Source organism: Nomascus leucogenys, chromosome 13 (assembly GCF_006542625.1).
Source record: "Nomascus leucogenys isolate Asia chromosome 13, Asia_NLE_v1, whole genome shotgun sequence".
NCBI lineage: Eukaryota > Metazoa > Chordata > Mammalia > Primates > Hylobatidae > Nomascus > Nomascus leucogenys.
The window spans coordinates 78,750,596-78,775,101 of NC_044393.1; the positions used below are offsets into that span (position 1 = coordinate 78,750,596).

At 39.8% G+C, this 24,506-nt stretch overlaps 1 protein-coding gene across 2 annotated transcripts in view; it reads right to left on the reverse strand.

The window, feature by feature from the left end:
• Positions 1–24,506, reverse strand: part of UBE2H (ubiquitin conjugating enzyme E2 H) — a 121,818-nt gene that overhangs the window by 28,409 nt on the left and 68,903 nt on the right. Inside the window, exons 2-4 of one of the 2 annotated variants that reach the window (XM_003261322.3) lie at positions 21,774–21,850; positions 20,447–20,521; positions 510–549 (exon numbers count right to left, since the gene is read on the reverse strand). In XM_003261322.3, coding sequence (XP_003261370.1) covers positions 510–549; positions 20,447–20,521; positions 21,774–21,850 — 192 coding nt within the window. The remainder of the gene's footprint in view (positions 1–509; positions 550–20,446; positions 20,522–21,773; positions 21,851–24,506) is intronic. The other variant, XM_030825578.1, reaches the window with a different exon arrangement.

Sequence of the window (24,506 nt, forward strand, 5' to 3'; positions counted from 1 at the left end):
AATATATTCTAAACAGCACTAGAAGTATAAAACAGGATATGCTGGAATATTTTAAAGTATCATTAATAAAATATTAGAAGGAAAGAAAGGGATAAATAAGATTCACTAACTGAAATGAAACTATAGTCATTTTGCCTTACTCTCAAGAATTGAGAAAATACTGTAAGGTCTGAAAATAGTCAATCTGTAGACTGAAAACAGATCTCTGAACTGTGCCTACACAAAGAGAAGTGAGATGTGGAATATTACTACTGTTTGCTGGATAACAAGAAAAATGAAGGACCCAGTCACGACAATGGAAAAAACTAAGTGGTACAACAGTAGAATGTGAACTAAGTGATTGAGAACCTCATATCCTTTGGATTCTATCATTTGCATGACCATTCATACAGTCCTAACTCCTGATAAGGTCCAAAAAGATAACCGAGGCCTTTTATAACACAGAGAGAGAGAGACGCTAATCAAGAGCAGTTGCTCTACAATTTAAACATTTTAAAATAGTTACTTACGCTTCATCAATGTTGGGATGGAAAATTTTATTCATGAATCCTGTAAAAAGAGATGTTAATTAGCAGCAAAAAGTATCCAGAGAACAATAAAAGTATTTCAGTACTGGAAACAATTTCAGTATTGGGAAAAGGTGATAATACTTATAAATCACTACTTTCAACCTTAGATCTTTCGTTACTGATAAACATTATATTCTCCTGATAGCTCCAATTATTTAGAATACACCAGCATTCTATTAACAAATGAGCAAACTGGGAGAAATGCAGCTTCTTATACAAAACAATCATTAAAGCAACTGTTTTCTGAGCTATGAAGGTACTGCTCAAAGATAAATTATATTACTAAATGGTTCATTACCAGTGCCATGATAAAAGTTAAGAAACTTCACTCTCTCAGAAGTTTTATTGTTCAAGCTCTAAATCTGGAGGTTCTGCATTTGAACTTCTCCTTCTGATGCTCACTTACTGGTATCAATTGGCTACACTGTGTGCGGAACATGAATGAAACTGTTGAAATGCTAAAGGAGTACCACTTCAAACCACAAAGGATTTCATAACAGTGACCAAAATATTTCCTTTAACATTAGTCTACTCATTCAGGGAAACGCAGTTTTGATTAAAATTGGGGCAACCAAGAAATGAAGCAAGGAGTTAAAAAAAATACTCTTAAGTTGGCTATATCTGCTGGAGGTTTAAGTTTTTAAAATTTTTCCTAGCAAACCAAGTACACACTTTAATAGCTATGTGGCCATTTAAACTTCAAGGAGAAATTAATAAAACCAGTGATTCAATCAGTCAGTGTATATGCAAATGGCAATATTCTAAAGCAGAGATCCATTGTCAAAGGTGTCATTTTGTCATCCTTATTACTTCCTTTTAGGACTCTCATCCTGTTCCACACTTTCAATATCTGAAGTTCCTTATTAAGGTGAGTATCACCACCACTATCTCCGACCCCCACCCTCTCTCACCCCCATCCCCACAGTCTCTCTCTCATTCATTCAGAACATATTTGGTCAGCACCTACACCGCAGGCATTGTGCTTGGATAGGGTACAATAATAAGACAGTTCACTATTCTTGAGGAGGTCACTGTGGCAGTGGGACAAGAGACACCAATAAATACCTGCAATCTGAATAAAGTATTGACACAGTAGGTGGAGTAAAACAACAACAGTCAGGAAAGATGCAGAGAAACGGCACTGGAGGAGGAGCTTCAAGTGAGGCGCTACAGAGATTGTCTCCAAAAACCCGAGAAACTTCCCCTGAATTAGAAAACAGGCGATAAGAATACCAAGTCCAAGTAGTCCAGTCTTAGACCACTCTAGTCACTCACACTTTTAACTTTTGTTTTTAAATGCTCTGTGTTGAAACAGCATAATGTTCTATCTACTACAATCAAGAGGGCCTATGTGATGTTTAAGTTACTCTGATGAAAAAAAACCTTTGTGTCCAATATTCTCATTAAGGAAATTAAAGATGTTTCAAAGTCTAGATTTAAGAAGCATGTAGTTTATGAAGACATTTTAATAATGAGAAATGTTCATGTCTTGGCATTAAGAGGAGAAAAATTAGGGTAAAAGAATTCTACATAACTTTAGAAAAATACTAATACACATGTCCCAGATGACCCATGAGAGTATTTGTTGCGATATTATTTATAAAAGCCAAGAGCCAAATTCAACCCTGTCAATGGGATAGGGTTGGATAAAGGGGAGTACATCTATCTACCTGAGTCCTATACAGCCAAGGGTAATGAAGTAGATCAATGTGTATCAACTTGTATACATCTAAAGCTGAGTTTATTGGTTTTTTGTCTCTCTTTTTTTTATTATTATTATACTTTAAGTTTTAGGGTACATGTGCACAATGTGCAGGTTTGTTACATATGTATCCATGTGTCATGTTGGTGTGCTGCACCCAGAGTTTTTTTTTTAAGTTGCAGGATGTTATATTTACAGCCTGAGGTTATTTAAATAAACTAAAACAAACAACTACCAATTCTCCACGGTAACAAGTATAGGAAAACTGTACTGAACCAACATATACCAAATTTGCAAAAGTAATTGTTTCAGTTAGGGCACAGGGCCAGGGTCATGATGGGGATAGGGAACAGAATGGGAAACAGTGGTTAAAAATGACTTTATCTGGCCAGGCACGGTGGCTCATGCATGTAATCCCAGCACTTTGGGAGGCCAAGGTGGGTGGATCACCTGAGGTCAGGAGTTCAAGACCAGCCTGGCCAACATGGTGAAACCCCGTCTCTAGTAAAAAGAAATAAAAAATTAGCTGAGTGTGGTGGTGTGTGCCTGTAGTCCCAGCTACTCGGGAGACCGAGGTAGGAGAATCACTTGAACCCAGGAGGCGGAGCTTGCAGTGAGCCGAGATCGCCCCACTGCACTCCAGCCTGGGTGACGGAGTGAGACTGTCTTTAAAAAAAAAAAAAAAAAGGCTTTAACACTATTAATACATTCCTTTTAAAAAGGGACAATGTGCTTCTATATTATTTGCTCTGTTTAAAACATATGCACATAAATAAGAAACTAAGTACAAATGTTAACAGTGCAGAATTCTTAGTGGTGGTAGTATTTTCTCCACTGCACTTTTCAAATCTCATCACCACCTCACCACACCTGAACCAGAACTAGGATCACAGCAATGGGAAAAGGCTAGAAGAAAACAGGTGTCGATGGTTGTCATCTTTGTGAGATTCTCCCATTATTTCTATTTGCACTTTTGGCTCTCTGACATTTCTACAATGTGTAATTTTAATAGTTGAGAGTAAAAAAACTTTTAAATAAAAAGTTATCATAGTATTAGCTGGGCACAGTGGCTCTCGCCTGTAATCCCAACACTTTGGGATGCTAAGACGGGCAGATTACTTGATGTCAGGAGTTTGAGACCAGCCTGGCCAACATGGTGAAACCCCATCTGTAACGAAAATACAAAAATTAGCCGGGCATGTGGCGCCCACCTGTAGTCCCAGCTACTCAGGAGGCTGAGGCAGGAGAATTGCTTGAACCTGGGAGGTGGAGGCTGCAGTGAGCCAAGATCATGCCACTGCACTCCAGCCTGGAAGCCAGAGCTAGACTCCGTTTCCAAAAAAAAGTTATACATAGTATCAAACATTCTAAAATAGACTGAATTATACAAGCATTAACTAGTGCTGAACTATTTTAAGAAAAAGCCAGTAAAACCAACCATTTTATTTGAAATCTCGTATCTTAACACTCTTGTTCAAATAATACAAATTCATTACCCTCCCCCTAAAATCAGAGGAACCTCAGGTTATAAGGTATATGGTCCTCAAGATCAGTTATATATAGGAGTATGCTGCTATCACTACTGCAGGGAAGCTTTCTGATGAGTGGGGAACAATGCTGAGCCTGTGGTTTATTGCAAGAGAATGGTCCTACTATAAGAAAAATACTGCTTGAAGCTACTATTAAGAATTAAAAATACGTTCTTGATACTTAAAATCCTGCCTCTGTGAGAACTCTCAAAACTAACACCTAATGAAACAACGTCTGTGGCAAAGGTTCCCAATGCTGGCTACAGATGAGGAGCATTGGGAAGTTTTCATTTAAATAAACTAAAACCAATACTCAAAGAACTCTGAGAACACAGGACTTAAGGGGAAATACCTGTAAGGAGAGGTCTTTAGAAAAAATAAGTCCTACATTAGAAGGTCACCAGCATTATGGAGAAAAACACAGCAAAGGAGGAAAACAGAAATGGAAAGGTTGGGGCAGGGTGGCAATTTTAAATGAGATGGTCAGGAAGGGACTTCCTGAGAAAGTGACTTGCTTTGAAGGAGGTGAAAGAGGAGCCACCTGGTACCAAGAGGAGAGGAGAAGAAGGTCTCTATAGAGGGAACAGCCAAGTGCAAAGCACATTAGGAGCTTGCCTGATGCTCTGAAGTTTTTTCCTGAAACTGAAGGGATTTGAAAAAGGGGCAGAAAATGAGAAGTGATGTCACAGAGGTGATCAGCATTTGGGGCCCCTTTAAGGACACTGGCTTTTATTCAGAGGGAGATGGGGGGGCCACTGAGACTAGTGCCTGAACAGTGACATATTCACATACTTGGCTTAACAAATGGCTTGTGTCCTAAAACAGGCTAGTTGGGGAACAGCTCAATCAGCTCACAGCACCTGAGTGCTGGGGAATCGCAGATCTCAAGCAAAACAAAATGGGAATCCTACAGGGCATTACGCTTCAACAATCTGAGGCCACAGGGCATTTAAAGGTATTAAGTCAAGAAAATAACTATGGTAAGCTTTAAATGTTTATCAAAACGTCTCTGAAAGACTAAGGTGCCTCCCTCATTGGACATGACCTGGAGAGCACACTTGGAATTAACAGTGTCTATACAGTTTTCAATTAAATCTAGATTTGGCTTAGTTGAGTACAGGAATAAATAACAGAACCAAAAAGGACTTGTTAAACATATGCTTTAGTAATAAATGGTTTGGAGCTCAGTCTCCAGCGCCCCTGCTAAGTATAGAACACCATCTGAGCACTAGGACAGAGGGCAGAATCACACCACAAAGCAAAGTACTAAACAGGGACATGGGTTCTTGCCCAACTAATCAACTGCGGGTCCTGGGCAAGTCACTTCACCTTGTGGGGTCTGTTTCTTTACCTACAAAGACAAATAGTTGAACTATATGATCTCCCAAATCTCCACTCTTACTCTATTTCTGAAGGCCCTATCAGCTCTAAAAATCTAGCATTTAATAATAATGGTAAGCACTCTGAGAACACAGGAATTAAGGGAAAATATCCAAGAGTTAAGTCCTTAAAGGAAATTAATTCTGTAAGGCAGCATTTTTAGGTACACAAATTTTCTAGAGAATACAAAACCACCAACATGATAAAATACCATAAAGAGCCACAAAACAAACCCTCTGACTCTTCCAAAGTAGGCAGAAACAGTTTATAACCTTGCCTTTGAAGAATGAACACAACCAGACCAACTCTATCAAGAAACTTTCTACTTTCTAAACTAAAATGATCTCTTTCAATACCAGGTGTTTTTTGTTTTTTTTTTTTTTTTTTTTTTTTGAGATAAGGTCACTTCGTCACCCAGGCAGGAGTGTGGTGGTGCAGCGTCTTGCTCACTGCAACCTCTGCCTCCTGGGTTCAAGAGATTCTCCTGCCTCAGCCTCCCAAGTAGCTGGGATTACCACAACCAGCTAATTTTTGTATTTTTTGGTAGAGATGGGGTTTCACCATGTTGGCCAGGCTGGTCTTGAACTCCTGACCTCAAGTGATCCACCCACCTCAGCCTCCAAAAGCGTGGGGAATTACAGGCGTGGGCCACTGCACCCAGCCCTCGGGCTTCTTTAATTGTTAGAAAAATATCCAAAGCAAATACATGGAAAAGAGCATATCTCCTTGACATTTGTTCTTAGACAAGCTGTGGGCAGTGTTTCTGGCAAAGCCATTTACATTCTGGATAATGATGCCAACAATGGAACTCCTGGACAAGGCTGGGGGAGACAGAGAAAGAATGGGCCAGAAATTCGGAAAAGGAATGTTCTCAGGACTGTGTGAGTTGGCCCTGGCATGTTCTCCTTCCTTTTGGCAATGCTATCATCACACTAATGAATATGTCTGCAACAAGGGAATTTTCCCAACACTTGTTTCCATTAGACCAGGAACTATTTTCAAGATATTTTAAGAGAACATATTTTGAAAACTGCTTTTATGGCAACATAAGTAGAAGTAGCAGGTTATTTTTAATCTACATGATTTAAGATTTTATTCACTACCAGGCATTTTCTTTTTCTTTTTTTTTTTTTGTTGAGACAGAATCTCACTCTGTCACTCAGGCTGGAGTGCAGTGGCGTGATCTCGGCTCACTGCAGCCTTCACCTCACGGATTCAAGCGATTCTCCTGCCTCAGCCTCTCAAGTAGCTGGGACTACAGGCGCTCACCACCACATCCAGCTAATTTTTTTTGTATTTTTAGTAGAGACGGGGTTTCACCATGTTAACCAGGATCATCTCGATCTCCTGACCTCATGATCCACCCACCTCGGCCTACCAAAGTGCTGGGACCACAGGCGTGAGCCACCGCACCCGGCCACTACCAGACATTTTCTAATGACATATTTCAGTGATTTGACCAGATTAAAATCAGAACTCCTTTAAGTTTTTTGGATAGTGATTCTCTGGCGTAGTTCTAGCGCTCGTTAAAGGGGATGGGGAGGATCGTACAACAGGAATAAATGTCCAGCTAAAATGCTTACCCTTCTCTGTCCTGCATCTTTCAGCAGAAGGGAATTAGGTAATTTATAATTCTGGAGAAGGAATCCAAATCACACTTAGTTAATGTAAAAGTATTATTATGTATCTTAAAAAATAAAAAGCACAGACTACAATAGAAAAATATGCCTTGCTTTTGCTTGTTCCACTCCAATACTCAACTGCTCTAGAATAACACATCTCATGACCCATAGGCTAATAGGCAGCAAACATAAATAACATTGTGCTAAGTCATGCTGAAAAACTGGTTTTATTTCAGCCTCTGTGTCCAGTCCCAGGAAGGGGTCTATACAGAGTTGTACACACTTCTGAATAACTTCTGACACTGGGGTCAATATGTAAATAAATGAGGCCAAGCTTCACCTATTTTTCCACCTTTGTTCTCTTTATTTGAGAGGATATTAATGATCAAATTTGTGGGTAGATGAAAGACTTTGGGCCAATCACCAGAAATTTCACCTGTCAGAATTATCTTGACAAAATGAGAGGTTAGACAAACGACTTGTGAATCAAGGTAAATCCACCCTACGGTAAACAGGTGAAGAGCACCAAAGGCCAAAACAGCAGCTACATCCCAGGGATAAAATGAGCCTGGACTAAGGTGGCTCAGACAGCTGTGGCTGATGCAATTTCATTATAAGCTTATGAATTCCTGTGAGAAAACAGTTAAGTGAATATATTAAGTCATTCTGATTGTCTATCTTCAGAACAACTGCCCACATAAAGCAGACCATTCACAACCAAACTGATTAATTCTATTTTTTGAGTAGGTATAATTGTTTAAAATATTCTTATTAAAGACTGAATCTCATCTTCCCTTGCAGTATCTCAGACTATAAATTATTTAAGGGTAATAACTTGGATCTCTGTTCCTAGCACACAGGGTGACCAGAGTTGGCGGCGGGGGGGGGCGTGCTGCCAGCTCCACTAGTGACAGACATTGGCCAGCTGTGTGCAGGAGTCCACAATCTGATAGATTTTCATCTTACCTCAGACAGCCAGGCCCTGCCTGAGGCAGCCTGTGCCCAGGTAGAAATCTCTTCAGAAAGCTGAGCCTTTCCTACTCAGGAGAGATGGACCTGGGCCAGTCTCTTCTTGGGTGAGGAACCAGGCAAGGAGCTCACTCTCAATGCCCTGTGTCATGGGAACTTCTGAACTGATCCTGTGTGTGTTCAGGAGATCTAAACTCAACAAGGAGTCCTCTTTTCTGTTTCTTCCTTTCTCTCTAATAATATGGAGTCTGAGGAATGGGCTACATGGATAAGAAAAGTTCATTTATAACTAAGAAAAGGTGAAGTGTTATCCTTCAATAGCATAACCTACCAACCTAGTGGATTACCAAAACCTCTGGCCTACTTTCTTATGGCTTCATTTTTGGGAGACTAACTTCTGTTTTCATAGTTTATCTTTCGATCGCTTGGTTGTTCATATAACCACACTGTTGGGATCAGGCAGTACTTATTTTCACGGTCAGAGACAATACAGCACAGAATACATTGGACTTGAACTCACAAGACCCAACTACAATTCTCTACCACTCTTAGAGTTGTAGTTAAAAGATCAGGCTCCAAAAGATAAATGTTTGAGGTGACAGATACCCCAATTACCCTGTTTTGATCATTACATATTGCATATATGTACCAAAATAGCACATGTACCCCAAAAATGTGTGTAACTGTTGTAACAATACATTTTTTAAAAATGACCAGGCTCCAGTCAGAATGCCTAAATGCCACTCTGTGAGCCTCTGGGGCAATCTACTTCATCTCTTTGCCTTTCTGTTCCCTTATTCCTAAAACTAGGTTAAATAATGGTATCTACACATCATTAATCATGAAGATTAAATGAGTTAATATATGTAAAGCATTTGAACAGTAACTGGCATACAGTAAGCATGCAGTAATGTTAGAATTAGCTTAATAAGTTTAATGAACAAGTAATATCATCTTACTGTCCTCATCCTAAAACTGATTAATATTTACCCTATGTGTCCATCTCTTAATGCTCTTACAAGTGTCAAGAACATGAGAGGATATTATGATTTAGAGATATGTTTCCCATAACTCTTGTCACACTAGAAATGGAAAATACAATTTTTATTTTTAATATTTATTATTTGTGTGACACAGCCCCAGGAGGTCCTGAGAACATGTGCCCCATATTTATTATTAAGAAGACCATCCTTTCTTAATGTGCAAGCAAAAATTAGATTAAAAAAACAACATCCTGACTGCATTTGGTATAGTTAAAAAACAAGCACACACACACTAAACTGGAAGCCAGAAGACGGACTCTGCAACTAGTGAATAGTCATACATCTCAGCCTCATTTTTGTCCATCCTTAAAATCAGGCAAATTGGATGTCATAATCTCTAAACTTCCACCTAACAACACAGTTTTCACCAACACCAGGAATATAAGCAAATCTCAAACCGTGAACAGGTTTCTAAAAAGAACTAAGACATTGCTTTTGTTGTTTTCAGAAGAATTTCAGCTTAACTAAATAAAAAGGAAGCCAAAAATACTTGTTTTCATTATGACACCAAATCCTAAAGGGAAAGAAATAGATTTAATGCCAAAAAGATGTTGGAATAACCAGCTCAAAAGCTACAGGTCACCCAATACAGAGTAGGAACTAACCTAGGCAGCAAGTGTGATGGAAGTTTTAAATAGCAAATGAAAAGATTATATAATAATGAGCTGTCAAAGGCAGAATTAAAACTGGCATAAGTCAACTTCAAGAAAGAAATGGACAAGTCCTCTGATAGTAACAAGCACATGCAAAAGTAGGGTTATCCTTAGAGGTGGCAGCCTGGGGAAGGGGGTGGGAAAGCTAGTGTACTATTTTTACTCTGGCTAATAGCAAGATGAAGGTAAATGAATTTAGACATTACAGCCTGCTCACAGCAGGTTTCACATTAAAAGGGCCCATTTCACCACTGGCTTCTCTCACTGAGAACTTCAGCACCTGGCTTGGCCCACAAGTTGCTCTCTGCCCCAACTCCTGTCATTTTTGGTGACAATACAGACCATACTCCTGACACCCGGGTCTCTTTTTTTTTTTTTTTGGAGATGGAGTTTCATTCTTGTTGCCCAGGCCGGAGTACAATGGCACGATCTCGACTCACTGCTCTGCCTCCCGGGTTCAAGCGATTCTCCTGCCTCAGTCTCCGGAGTAGCTGGAATTACAGGCATGCGCCACCATGCCCAGCTAATTTTGTATTTTTAGTAGAGATGGGGTTTCTCTATGTTGGTCAGGCTGGTCTTGAACTCCTAACCTCAGGTGATCTGCCTGCCTCAGCCTCCCAAAGTGCTGGGATTACAGAAGTGAGCCACTGTGCCCGGCTTGTTTTTTAAGCTTCTCCTCAATGACCTTCTTTCTATTCTATTCCACTTAACACTCCCCAGGACATACCCTAACCTTCGTCATTCCCTCCACAATCACATATTTACCTCCACAATCACAAATTCACCTCCATAATCACAAATTCAGACATCTCCTACCAATCCCCTGTCCTTGCCAAAAGCTTCCCACCCCAGGAATCATTAATTCTTTCACCTGTTAACTGTAATCCACAGATTCTCCCATTTTCTTCCCAACTACCAGCCCTCTTAACTGGCTTCTTACTCAGCTTAAGATGTAAGAGCCATCACCATCCTCACTCTCAAGCAATCCTCTGCAAATCCCCTGTCCTCTCCCCTCCAAAATGCCCATCTAGCAAATCTACCACAGGAAGCATCATTCACATTTGCTCAACTTGGACTTGAGGGTACCAGTAGGTAGGCATTCATTCACTCACATGAATATTCTTCTGCAGAAAGGGCAATGTATCAGGCCCTAAGTAGTGAGTATTTGGGAGGACAGGGGTGGTGGTAGTAAAACAGACCCAGGGGCTGCCTTCATGGAGTTCACATCTACTGAGCTGGCAGGGAGGAGAGACATAAGTAAACAAATATATACCAGTTTATCTAAACATGCTCAACAGCCTTTCTTGGACTCAGCATCACCTATAATCTTCCCTTCCCCTTTCTCTAGTGGGTCGCTCCCCCAGTCTCCCATGACTGTTACATTTTACCACAATCCTGCAAATCTACTTTCTTTCTCTCCCTTTGTTCCCCTAACCCCCTCCTCTAGTTCTTTCACTAAATACCCGTGTCCCTTTTCTTTGAGATGAAAGCCAATTGGCAGGATCCCTCATTTTCCATAAAAATTTCTAAACTCCTCCCTGCACACACACTCTTTCTCCCTGCCTCAACAGCTTGCACAAATGTTCCCCTCTTCTGAAACACCAGGCCTCTGGGTTCTGATCCTGCTCCCTCCTTCCTTCTCAATGGTGGTGCTACTGCAATTCTCTTCCCAACTCCAGCATCACCAAGCTCTCCCTTTTCTAAACATCTCTCTACAATAAGCACTTTAAAATCCTTCAGAATCTTCCATTTAAAAATTAAAAACAGGCCAGGCACGGTGGCTCACACCTGCTGTCCCAGCACATTGGGAGGCCCAGGTGGGCAGATCGCTTGAGTCTAGGAGTTCAAGACCAGCCTGAGCAACACGGTGAAACCCATGGCTACAAAAAATGCAAAAAAATTAGCCAAGCGTGGTGGTCCATGCCTGGAGTCCAGGAGGTCCAAGCTGCAGTGAGCCAAGATTATGCCACTGCAGTCCAGCTTGGATGATTTCCTTAATGGAGCCACATTTCTTCAGAGCAGTATATGTCTAGAACAAAGTTTCTTGACCTTGGCAGCCTTGTCCAAGCCACCAGCATCTCTGGTTACAAAAGCTTTTATAACTGTGCTTCTATCCCGTCACTGTCTCTTGCCCCACAGCAGTAGAATGATCATTAAAAACAAAATCAGACCTTTCACTCCCCTGCTGAAAACTATGTAGTCTTTCTATTACATTTAAAATGAAAGTCGAGCCTTTAACCTGGCCTACAAAGCGGTCTGTGAACTCGACCCTGCCTGCCGCTTGGCCCCTGTGTCACGCACCTCACATTTTACCCAGTTTTCCAGGCTGGGGCCTTTGTACTCAAAATTTCTTCTGCCTGGAAAGCTCTTACCCCTGATTTCGGAGGATCAGGGCTGGCTTTTTTTTTTTTTTTTTTTTATCTTTTTAAGTCTCAGCTTAAATTTACTTTGTCAGACCCTTCCTGAATATCTGATCCAAGGTACCTATTCTATCCATTAATTCTCTGCATAAAGCTATCAGGAGTTTTAAATTTTGCTTTATCTTCGCACTCCAAAAAAACAAAAAGTATTAAGAGAGCAATTTGTTCACTTCTGTATCCACAGCACCCAGAATAACGCCCAGCTCGCAGTAGGTACCCAATAACTTTGTGAAACTGATTAGAAGAAATGATGTAGGCCATAGCCAAAGCCTCAGCTGCCCGACATAATTTTTAAAAAATGTATCCTGAAAAATGTCATTTTCAGAACACCAGTAAAAGAGCTTTTAACAATGGTTTATTTTCTCATAGCATTATCTCTATTTACTTTTTTTTTTTGTTTACAAAACCTTCCTTACTAGAACCTTGTTTCTCTCTATTGGAATTCAAAAGATACTTATCATTGGCCGGGCACGTTGGCTCACGCCTGTTATCCCAGCACTTTGGGAGGCCAAGGCAGGCAGATCACCTGATGTCAGGAGTTCGACACCAGCCTGGGCAACATGGCGAAACCCCATCTCTCCGGCAATACAAAAATTAGCTGGGCATGGTGGTGCATGCCTGTAATCCCAGCTACTCGGGAGACTGAGGCAGGAGAATCACTTGAACCCGGGGGCAGAGGTTGCAGTAAGCTGAGATTGTGCCATTGCATGCCAGCCTGCACAACAGAACAAGACTCTGTATCAAAAAAAAAAAAAAAAAAAAAAAAAAAGATATCTATCACTACAGAGTAGCAATTATGTAACTGTCTGGGACAGGACTAAATTCATAGCTACAGTTATTAGAGAAGTACATAGGTGATCTTAATGGAATTTTGCCTCCCCAGCCCCAAAATTCATTTTATTTGAGACGGAGTCTCAATCTTGTCGCCCAGGCTGGAGTGTAGCAGTGCCATCTCAGCTCACTGCAACCTCTGCCTCCTGGGTTCAAGTAATTCTCCTTCCTCAGTCTCTCAAGTAGCTGGGATTACAGGCACGCGCCACCATGCCCGGCTAATTTATATATATATATTTTTTAGTAGACACGGGGTTTCACCACGTTGGCGAGGCTGGTCTTGAACTCCTGGCCTCAAGTGATCCTCCTGCCTCGGCCTCCCAAAGTGCTGGTATTACAGCCGTGAGTCATCATGCCCAGTCCCAGAATTCATTTTATTTGTGAAAATACAGTGGTACAAGTAGGCCTTTGTTAAATGACTAACCTTAAACCTCTTGTGAATGACAAACTCCTCTCTACTCCAAATACTGGCCCATCCCTGCTTAAATACTGCTCAGTGAAGTTACTCATGCTAGTTCTTGAGGGAGTAACTCTAGAATGACTCCATCTAGGAAGACATAAAATAAAATGGTAAGTATTCTAAGTTCTACAGTTAGTTTAGTCATGCCATATTATAAACCTCCACTCCAAAAATAGTGTGAGGTCATTTCTGGCCAGAGTGAAATAAAAAATGTATAATGCCAGAACAGTCTATTATTCTGACAATGAAAAAGATTAATGCAGTTCCCTTTATCACTTGCATGAGTAAAAAATATATATATATATATTGGCTGGGCGCAGTGGCTCACACCTGTAATCTCAGCACTGTGGGAGGCCAAGGTGGGTGGATCACCTGAGGTCAGGCATTTAAGACCAGCCTGGCCAACATGGCAAAACCCCATCTCTACTAAAAAATACAAAAATTAGCAGGGCATGATGGAGCATGCCTGGAATCCCAGCTACTCAGGAGGCTAAGGCAGGAGAATTGCTTGAACCTGGGAGGTGGAGGTTGCAGTTAGCTGCCATGGTGCCATTGCACTCTGGCCTGGGTGACAGAGCAAGACTCCATCTCAAAAAAAAAAAAAAAAAAAAAAAAAAACGGATTATGGCACACTGGTTATCAGAGTATATGTCAGACTGGGAGATTTAAGAGGAACTCTGACAGGCTGTCTAGTCTAGTGGAACGGGGCAACCTAAACCATCCTGAGAGTTTGACCCAATTTTAAAGGCCATTAATATAGCTCAGAGTTTTTTTTGTTTTTTTTGTTTTTTTTTTTGAGACAAGAGTCTCGCTCTGTTGCCCGGGCTGGAGTGCCGTGGCGCGATCTCAGCTCACTGCAAGCTCTGCCTCCCGGGTTCACGTCATTCTCCTGCCTCAGCCTCCCAAGTAGCTGGGACTACAGGCGCCTGCCACCATGCCTGGCTAATTTTTTGTATTTTTTAGTAGAGACAGCATTTCACTGTGTTAGCCAGGATGGTCTCGATCTCCTGACCTCGTGATCCACCCGCCTCGGCCTTCCAAAGTGCTGGGATTACAGGCGTGAGCCACCACGCCCAGCCAGCTCAGAGTATTTTAACTATTGTATTGCCCATGACTTTTTCATTTTGTCTCCATTTACTCATATGGGTTTGGCAAGTTCTTGCTTCATGCCACTGACATCAAATTTTTTTTTTTTTTTTTTTAATTTCTTGAGACCACTTTCACTCTGTCGCCCAGGCTGGAGTGCAGTGACACTATCTCAGCACACTGCAACCTCTGCCTCCTGGGCTCAAGTGATTCTCCCACCTCAGCCTCCTGAGTAGCTGGAACTAAAGGTATACACCACCATGCCCAGGTAATTTTTGTATTTCTTTTTAGAGATGGGGTTTCTCCATATTGCTCAGGCTGGTCTCAAACCCCTTGTCTCCAGTGATGTGCCTGCTTTGGCCTCCCCAAAGTGCTGGGATTACAGCATGAGCCACTGCGCCCGGCCTCACATCAAGCTCTATGACAGCACAAGCTTGCTGGTTTTGTACCTGACCATTCTACCAACATTCAGCAAACCATTCAGCAGTCCCTCCAGAATCCTGTTCTCAACCATTTCTCTTACTTTCCCAGCTTTGGTACCATCAAATTGCAAACCAGACACAATGCATACAGCCTGCTCCTAGTAGAGGGTCCTCCTCACTGAAAATACGTAGATATAGATCGGTAACATTTCACAAATTGGTTTCTAAACTTGTTACCTGTACCTTATAACACAGTTTTCTATTTTTTAAGAAGTATAAATGATGACAGGGTTCCTAGGCTGCTCTTACAGTTATTTGCAAAAGATTCTAAAATATTCTATAGTTCTATCTGAAATTAGGATACAATTCTGTTAATAGTAGCCAATAATCATTTAAATGTAAGATAAAATGACATCTTAATTTTATCTGGAATGCTAGTGTTTAAGTAAAGTAGATATGATATGAAGGAGAATATAATAGATCCAGAAGAGAACTTCTGGATGTTGCAAGATCTTTAGTGGCTATAAGCCCTGAATTTAATGTTTTTTATATGTATAATTTTTTTTTTTTGAGACGGAGTCTCGCTCTGTTGCCCAGGCTGGAGTGCAGTGGCGTGATCTTGGCTCACTGCAGGCTACACCTCCTGGGTTCACGCCATTCTCCTGCCTCAGCCTTCTGAGTAGCTGGGACTACAGGTGCCTGCCACCACGCGCTCAGCTAATTTTTTGTATTTTTGGTAGAGACAGGGTTTCACCATGTTAGCCAGGATGGTCTCAATCTCCTGACGTCGTGATCCACCCGCCACAGCCTCCCAAAGTGTTGGGATTACAGGCGTGAGCTACCATGCCTGGCCCTGTATCTTTTATTAGAAGACTTTTATATTTTTTTCCCTTGGCTTAGGCTTATCAAAAGTATCCCCATTATGATTATTAGCTCTAAAGAGGGGCATTTTTCAGTTCATATGAAGAGAAAAATGGAACAAGGGAAGGAGGAAGTGGAAGAGTCAGGCAGAAAAGAAAAAGGTGAGAAGTACTTGAGGTAACCACTCAAGAGAAGAGAAAAAGGGGGAAGAAAGAAGTGAAGAAAGTTGTGTGTAAAGACAGTATCTGAGATGGACTAAACTCTAAACTCTAAGCAGAAAACAAAGGAAGGAAAACAGTGTGTGCACTTACACACACACATAATTAAAATTTAAAGGAAAAAAGAAGGGAGGCTGCTGGGAAACACGTGGGTTAGGCAGGTCCTAAGCAACCTACCGGGGGAATTCTAGCCAAGTCTGATGGCTTTCTAGAGCAAAAGACAGCAAAGTGTAGACTCAGACAATGATGCAGACAGGAGAGTTAAAAGACATACGTTTGCAATATGTTTAAAAATATTTACTTTTATAATAAAAGCAAACATTGTAGACTATTTGGAAATTATAGAAAAGTATGTTTTTAGTCTCCTTTAACTGAACAGCTATGGATAACATCAATAGTTTGGCATTCAAATGTGAAATGTATGGGAAAAATTAGTTGTACTATATAAAAAAACATTTTCCTGTGTGTCCCTTCAAAGAGGTGCTAAAACATGAGTAATGGGTAAAACATTTTATCCACTAAGATGTAACATCACTTAGCTACTTTATCACCGACTGGGTCATTTAGGTTGCTTCTGACTTTAAAGTATTATAACACTAATATTTACGTATTCTTTTGACAGTGCGCATTTCTAAATATTTCTTTAGGTATTTTTTAACTTTTTAAATAAAATTATTTGAAGGATATAAAATATTTACCAAGCAATACATAGTGGTAGACTGGCTATATCATAATACCTTTGCCAACACTGTTTTATCTGCCAGTTTGACAAATCATATACTGTACTTTCGTTTTAATCTGCATTCTTTTGGATTAGACATAAAACCATTTTGTATCCTCTGCTTATTTTTTTTATTAAAAATTACTCTATATTACCCTCTTCTATGAGATCATTCATCTTTATTTCACCCACACTGTAACTGCAAGTCTGTTTGGTGAAGGCTTTCACTTAACAGCTGAGTACAAGTATCAAAGGCTAAAAACTGTGAACCTCGAGAAGTGTGAGCTATGGCAGTCTCTGCAGCAATTTCTTTGCATAAAACAAAATCTTCATGAACCGGGGATTACTTGGGGTTCTGAATGAATATCTCTAAAGTACTCATGCACACCTCAACAACTCTGAAGCTTTTGTGAAGACAATCTTTCTTGTAGAAACTTATTTCTTCCTTACGCTCTCTCTTCTAAATTGAGGTGCTGACTCACACCTCTCCTAAAAAACAATGGAACCATGCCATTAAAGTACACGTAGTATTTTATTTACATTCCTCTTCTCCTAACCAGTAAAGATCTTCTACAGCCTTTGTCATGTCCAGCAGGATGCCAGGTACCCCGAGTTTTAATACACTGGTCATATCAAACATGCAGAATCTGTTTAATTCTAGTATCTCATTTTCTAGCAGAGGAAACAATGGTTCAGCTGAGTATCTCTCTTATGGTCAAGGAGAACCAGGGCCAGAACTTCTCTGCCCTGATAACCAGTCCACTGACCAATCACACTCTCCTAACTCCTACACAGTAACACCCAGCAGTATTGCTAAGCACTCTAGGAACTAATGTTTCTGAATGAAAAATATAAAAGTCTGAATTTTCAAGTAAATCAGAAAAAGATTCAAATATGATTCATTTCAAAGCAGTCTCTCTGGAAAATTACGCAAATATTCAGCGATGTTATAGTTGATTAAAGGAGTTTTATAATTACTCTTTCAAAGTGCCTAGAGGGCCAGTTTTATACCCCAATTGATATTACTCGTTTTTCCATTCATCTTATTCTTTGGGCTTAAATGACTGTTAGCCAAAAATTCATATCTAGCTTCAAAGCATCAAGATTTGCCATCATTTATGATACTGAAACAGAAGTAAAGTTCCAAAAAAAGAGCTCAAAGTGTTTGAAACAATAGTGGCATCGTAAGAGTAAGTTCATAACCTCCCAAAGTGTCCAATTATATTCCTTTTCTTTCCAAAAAGTAGCTATGCCACTATTTAGAATACCCACTCATTTATAGATGCAAATTGTTTTAAAGGGACATCTCATGCAATCATGTAACTACTGACAGCCCTCTAAAACCGTATTTGGAGAGTGTCCCAAAGATGAGCGTATCACATTATACTGAATATATATATTTAAATATTCAGAGAGAAATGTCTTAAAGAGCATATTCCAGAATGTAAATAATGATACACTTAAAGGGATAAGATTATGAGACATTTTGATTTTTCTTTACTTTGGCTTACAGATTTTCTTACATTACTCTAATGGACATGGGTCATTTATACAATTAAAATATACATCCATACACACACAAAATAGAACAAAGTACATAGACACTGCAAAATTCCAAGATCCAAGCATTAAAGATGTTTGATCTAAATTTGCACAGCTGATTGTTTAAAAGCTCAAAATTTGGCTCAGGAAGAACAGTACACTTACCCAGATACAACAGGAGCAAGATTTAAAAAGAATGTTGAGATTGGGTTTATCTTACCTCCTCGACCCTCTGTATAATTTTACAACTATCTACGCAACTCAAAAAGGAATCTTTGCCTTTTCTAAGTGAGCCACAACCTTTCTGAATGCTTAAAGCACATCTCAACAGTAATTACATTGTTGACGACCTGAAAATGGGTCACCCTGCACAACTGATTGAAACTCTCTTATGCAACCTTCCTCTAGAGGAAACAAGAAGAGCTTGTACAAATATTTCAGCTAAATCTACTTCCCTAAGAGAAGATGATACACATTTGTAGGCATTATCAAGTCCTGAAAGCACACAGGCAAAAGAAACAATTATGAAGAAGTTAAATTAGCTTAGTCATTTGTCCCAACCAAATTTCATATTGCATCATTAATTTAAGAAAGCGTGGAGGCTTTTTGTGTCATTAGTTAATAAATAAGCAATGCCTAAAGTTTAGACATTATTACCTAGAAAGTTATGATGAGATCATCATATTACCTAGAAAAATACATTAAGGTCTGAGAAATAACATTTCTACAGGATATGAAATTGCATTTCTATAAGTTCACTCTTAGTTTCAACAAGCTCTATTGTTTCCTTTCTGACTAGGAATGTGGGGTTAACAAAACTAGACTTAGCATGCCAGTTTTTAGCCTTTAGGTAAGTAGGTATTTATGAAATGTATCTGATTGAACTTGCATGGACTTCTATAAAGGCTTTAAAGTCATATCACTAACCAACCTAAGAGTTTTAAATGGCTGAGTAGACAGAAACACCCTAAAGTTAGAAGATGAATAAACTGGGGACAGGGAACCACAACACAACAGAAAAGCCCTCTCAGAAGGAGAGGGTGTACAGGCGTATACGTTTCTACACCAATATAGGTGCTAAGTCAGATGTGCTCGGGGGCTGTCTCAAAGGCTCAACACTTCACAGCTCCAGTCCCACTTTACCATTCACAACGCTGAAACTTAGAGGCCCCTATAGCAAGAAAGAAATTTCTGATTCAACTGGTTAGGAGTGGGGGTGTAGTGGGGAGTGGTCTAGACTCCAGGAGATCAGGCATTACTTCTTAAGACAGCCCACAGCAGCCAGGCGCAGTGGCTCACGCCTATAATCCATCACTTTGGGAGGCCGAGGCGGGCGGATCACGAGGTCAGGAGATCGAGACCATCCTGGCTAACACGGTGAAACCCCGTCTCCACTAAAAATACAAAAAATTAGCCGGGTGTGGTGGCAGGCACCTATAGTCCCAGCTACGCAGGAGGCTGAGGCAGGAGAATGGCGTGAACCCAGGAGGCGGAGCTTGCAGTGAGCTGAGACTGTGCCACTGCACTCCAGCCTGGGCGACAGGGCGAGACTCCATCTCAAAAAAAAAAAGCCCACAGCAGTAGCAAAATGTTTGAACTCTGGCAATTCTGAACATGAGGCTTAGTCTGACTGTCAGAGAACGCTCAATATATTACAATTTTATTGTTCTTACTTAAAATTGTTCAATATTTTAAAGACATGTATAAAGTGAAGCAAAAGAAAAAAAAGTTGGCTTAAATTAACTAAATTACTACCATTCTACAGTCTCCAAATATTTAAAGGTGTCCACCTTCAATCAGATAGATCTGTCACTGAGTGCCTTAATGGGGGTGACAGGTAAATAACATCACCCATTAAGGTAAAGGGAGATGAAGGTGAGGAGAAAGTACCTCTTTGTACAACCCCACTGAGGTTTCTATTCTTTTGCTGTTTAGGAGGCTAAAAAGACTGGAGGTGGGAAGACTGCAAAGGGTCATTTAAATTGTAAGGTACCCAGAGTTGGAGTGAACAAAAAAGCAAAGTAGGATCTAGGGAGGATTTCTGAAAATGATAGGATTAAAACACGTGCTATATAACATTCATTCTTGCAATCTGGCATTCAAAATTAGACTTAAGATATGTTTATTATTTTCCTGCTAACAGCTTAAAGAACAGTGGGGCCTTAAAGCTGGTTTAATCTGACATTGAAAGACAAATATCTAAAGTAATAGTCATTATAATTATGTAAAGGGTATATTTAAATGTCTTCTAACACACTACAGAAGATCCCCCCAAAAGTCACTGAATTAACCAAAGCCAAAAAAGGAAAAATTCAATTAGGTAGCCATTTCTGGCATTAATTATCTCCCCTGAAATGTAGGACTTTTCCCCCTTAGATTTCAAAACTCTCTAAGGAGAAAAACCAAGTAGTCACATACCTATAGATGGAGATTTGAAAGGGTATTTATCAGGTAGGTCCACTCTAACTTTCCATACTCCGCCTTCATATGGTGCTGAAATAAAAGTAAAAATGTTCATCAGAACCGCATCTCCAAATTAGAAAATAAATCTGAGTGTAAATTAAACATTATCCCCTAATCTTCTGAAAACCTTCCAAATTAATTCCTTCAAGAGTCAGGGACCTATTACAATCAATACGTGCACCATGTTCAGATTAAGATACTTTTCTTGGAAAGATCCAGAGTTAAAAATTAAGCAGATTCATTCTGCAATTTACTTGATTCTTCAAAAGTACTAAACATTATTCAATTATTTGGTAAGTAATAGCCATGTTACTTTCCCTTCTATCTCAATAGACCCCATATTCATCCCCCATCCAAGGCCAAAAAGAAAACAACAAAAAACATTTCCTGGAAACCATCCACGTGGCCATCCATAACAAAACCCAGAATTTACAACTCATGTCTAGTATTGTCACAGAGAGATAAAGAGAAAACTACAGTCAGCCCTCTATATCTGCAGGTTCCACACCCCTAGATTCAACCAACCACAGATCAAAAATATTAGAGAAAAAAAATCCAAACAATAATAAATAACAATACAATTAAAAATAACACACAAAAAAAAATACAAAAAAGGACAAGTGTGGTGGGGCTCACGCCTCTAATCCCAGCACTTTGGGGGGCCGAGGCAGGTGGATCACTTGAGGTCAGGAGTTCAAGACCAGCCTGGCCAACATGGTGAAACCCTGTCTCTACTAAAATACAGAAATGAGCTGGGCGTGGTGGCAGGCACCTGTAGTCCCAGCTATGTCGAAGGCTGAGGCAGGAGAATTGCTTGAACCCAGGAAGTGGAGGTTGCAGTGAGCCACGATCGTGCCACTGCACTCCAGCCTGGGTGACAGAGTGAGACTCCATCACTAAATCAATCAATCAATAAAATACAGCATAACAACTATTTACATAACATTTGCATTGTGTTAGGTATTACAAGTAATCTAGACGTGATTTAAAGGACATGGGAGGATGTGTGTAGGTTACATGCAAATTCTATGTCATCTTATATAGGGACTTGAGCATCTGTGGATTTTGGTATGAGGTGGTCCTGGAACCAAACCCCTGCAGATATCAAGGGACGACTGTATATAAAGTAATTGTGGTAAGAGAAAGATTTCCTCACTGGTTCTGGAGTCCAACTAAACTTGCTTTTCAGAAACTACGGATGCTACCATCTGTCTTTGATATTCTATTAAGAAACAGAGTAAAAGACTGTAATAGAAGAACACATACCAACACATGTACTTACTTCCTTGTGGTCCATAAAACTTCACTACAAATTCATTGAGTCCTCCCAGGATCGTAACCTCATGTTTACTCTCAATGCTAAGGTGGATGGTAAAGGAAATTACACAGGCTTTACAGTACCTGGCAGAATTACCAATAACACCCCCGGGATATGCCACTTAAAGTGTTACCAAAATTTGGCATGACATTGATAAAATATATATAATAATTCTGGTACTTTAGGAGGCAATATATACTCTTGTGAGAAGAATATGCATGAGCTTTGGATTCAGAGACTGCCGTTCAAATCCCAGGAATGCCATTTACTAAGTTTTTGAGCCTAGGCAAAATAATGTCAATTTACTCCCTGAGTCTTTGTTTTCTCTTTGCAAATTGGGAAAACAGCATTTCATAGGATTTCTGTGAGGATTAGACAGGTTAAACATGTAAAATGTGTAAGACTGCATTTTGCCTATATACATAAAAAACCGGCCAGATGCAGCGGCTCACGCCTGTAATCCCAACACTTTGGGAGGCTGAGGCAGGTAGATCACCTGAGGTCAGGAGTTCGAGACCAGCCTGGCCAATATGGTGAAACCCCATCTCTACTAAAAAATACAAAAATTACCCAGGCGTGGTGGTGCATGCCTGTAGTCCCAGCTACTCAGGAGGCTGAGGCAGAAGAACTGCTTGAACTTGGGAGGTGGAGGTTGCAGTGAGCCAAAATCACATTACTGCACTCCAGCCTGGGTGATAGGGTGAGACTCAGTCTCAAAAATAAAATAAAAAATATACGTGAAAAATAGGCGCTTAATTTTGGCTTTTCTCTCCCTTTCTACCCTCTCCTCCTCAATCTATCCCTAATAAGCCTGTCATATAAACCCAGTATTCCCTTTAGTCAAATTCAAGTGTTCAGCAAAATACAAATTCCCCTAAACTGGAAATGCTGTGCTCCTAAAACGAGGAATTTACTAAGGAGAGTTCCCACAATTGTCTCCTTGGCTTATGGAATAATCAACACAGTTAATGATACAACCTTGCCACAGTTAATGATACAATCTTGCCACAGTTAATGATACAACCTTGCCAAATGCAAAAGACCAACAAAACAAAACAAAAATTTTTTCAGATCTCATCCATAGCATTTGTTTTCACTGCCCCCCCAAACTCCACCTTCTTCAGACTTGCATCAAGGTTTGGTATGCTCCAGGGCTCTAATCACAGAGGGGTAACATGATTGTGCTCCCTTCCTCTAAAACTTACCTACCCCTGAGATTCTTGCCCCTTTAAGGTGCTAAGATTCAATTCTAGAAACCAAATTAATTCATATTAGAAAAGAGGACTACTGGTTTAAAATCTGTTCTATGTATCTGCTTTGCGGTAAAATCAAAAAATGATTCTCTCAGTAGGAATTTTAGGTGACAGAGGCTTTGGGAAGCTCTCAAATCCCACTGTAACATTAAAAAGGAAAACATGATAGACCAGTCTCATATTTCTCCATCAGCAGTGCAAATTATATACTGTTAATACAAAACAGAAACACTTAAAAAGTTTTATAATCTCATAGAGAATAAATACTTTTAAAGATCTGAAATTAAATATTTGGCACTCCAAGCCCGTGTCCAGTGAGACACAGAACTGACTGCAAGAGGCCAGGAGTAATTTTGGTAAAGTCCTTGCTCAAGAGCCCTGAATAGTATCCACAAGAGGTATTTAAATAAGATAGTTCAGTCTAGGCTTATTTGATCTAATTCTTTTCTAAACGATAACTACCTACCTTAGAAACATGCACACTAAAAGGATTCAATACTGTCCACATAGGAAAATTGGCTTTATTTCTCGCTTGGTCAAATGACACATGCATGCCTACTCTGACCAGTCACCCTCTGACATCCTGCAAAATATTCCAAAGTTAATGTTAATGTAATAAGTAAAAGTATAACATGTTTAAAATGTTTTAAAACTTTTAAAAAAAGCATCCTTGTGTCAGGTAAAAAAGGCAAATCCAGTTAAAATAAAATTAAATATCAACAATACAGCCCTTAAAGAAAACAGACATGGAAAACACTTCTATAGTGTAAAAGACAAAGGATAAACTAGGAAGACAAAAATGAGGATTTAAAAAATAAGTTATTACAAAGCAGTGAGAAAAAAATGCAAATACCCCAACAAAGAAAAGGCCAGAATATCCAAGTCAAGAAAACTGAAATGGGTAAAACTGAAGTATAAAAAAGTCCAATTCATTAAAGAAGTTTAAAGATATTTCTTCACTATAAACAATGAAAACGATGAAAGAGCTGGATAAAATCTAGCGTTCAGTGGAGTACAAATTAGTACTTCTGAGGACAAATCCAGCACTATATTCCAAAACTTAAAATGAATTTACTCTTATATGAAGTTATTTTTTTTTTAAAAATAGTCAGACACTGCTGGTGGGAGTGTGATATGGTTTCACCCACTTTGAAAAACCGTTGGCAGTACTAAACCTGCACATATGCATATCCTATGCCTGTCAGCGCTACTCCCGGAGATACGCCCAATACATATGGATAGTTACATTCACCGAAACCCATGTTTAAGAATGTTCACAGGACTATTTGTAACATCCAAAAATTAGAGACAATCCAAATGTTCATCAATGGCAAAAAGAATAAGCTGTAGTATAGTCACCCAAAAGAAAATTATAAAGCATTAAAAAAGAAAAATAGGCTGGGCACAGTGGCTCACGCCTGTAATCTCAGCACTTTGGGGAGCC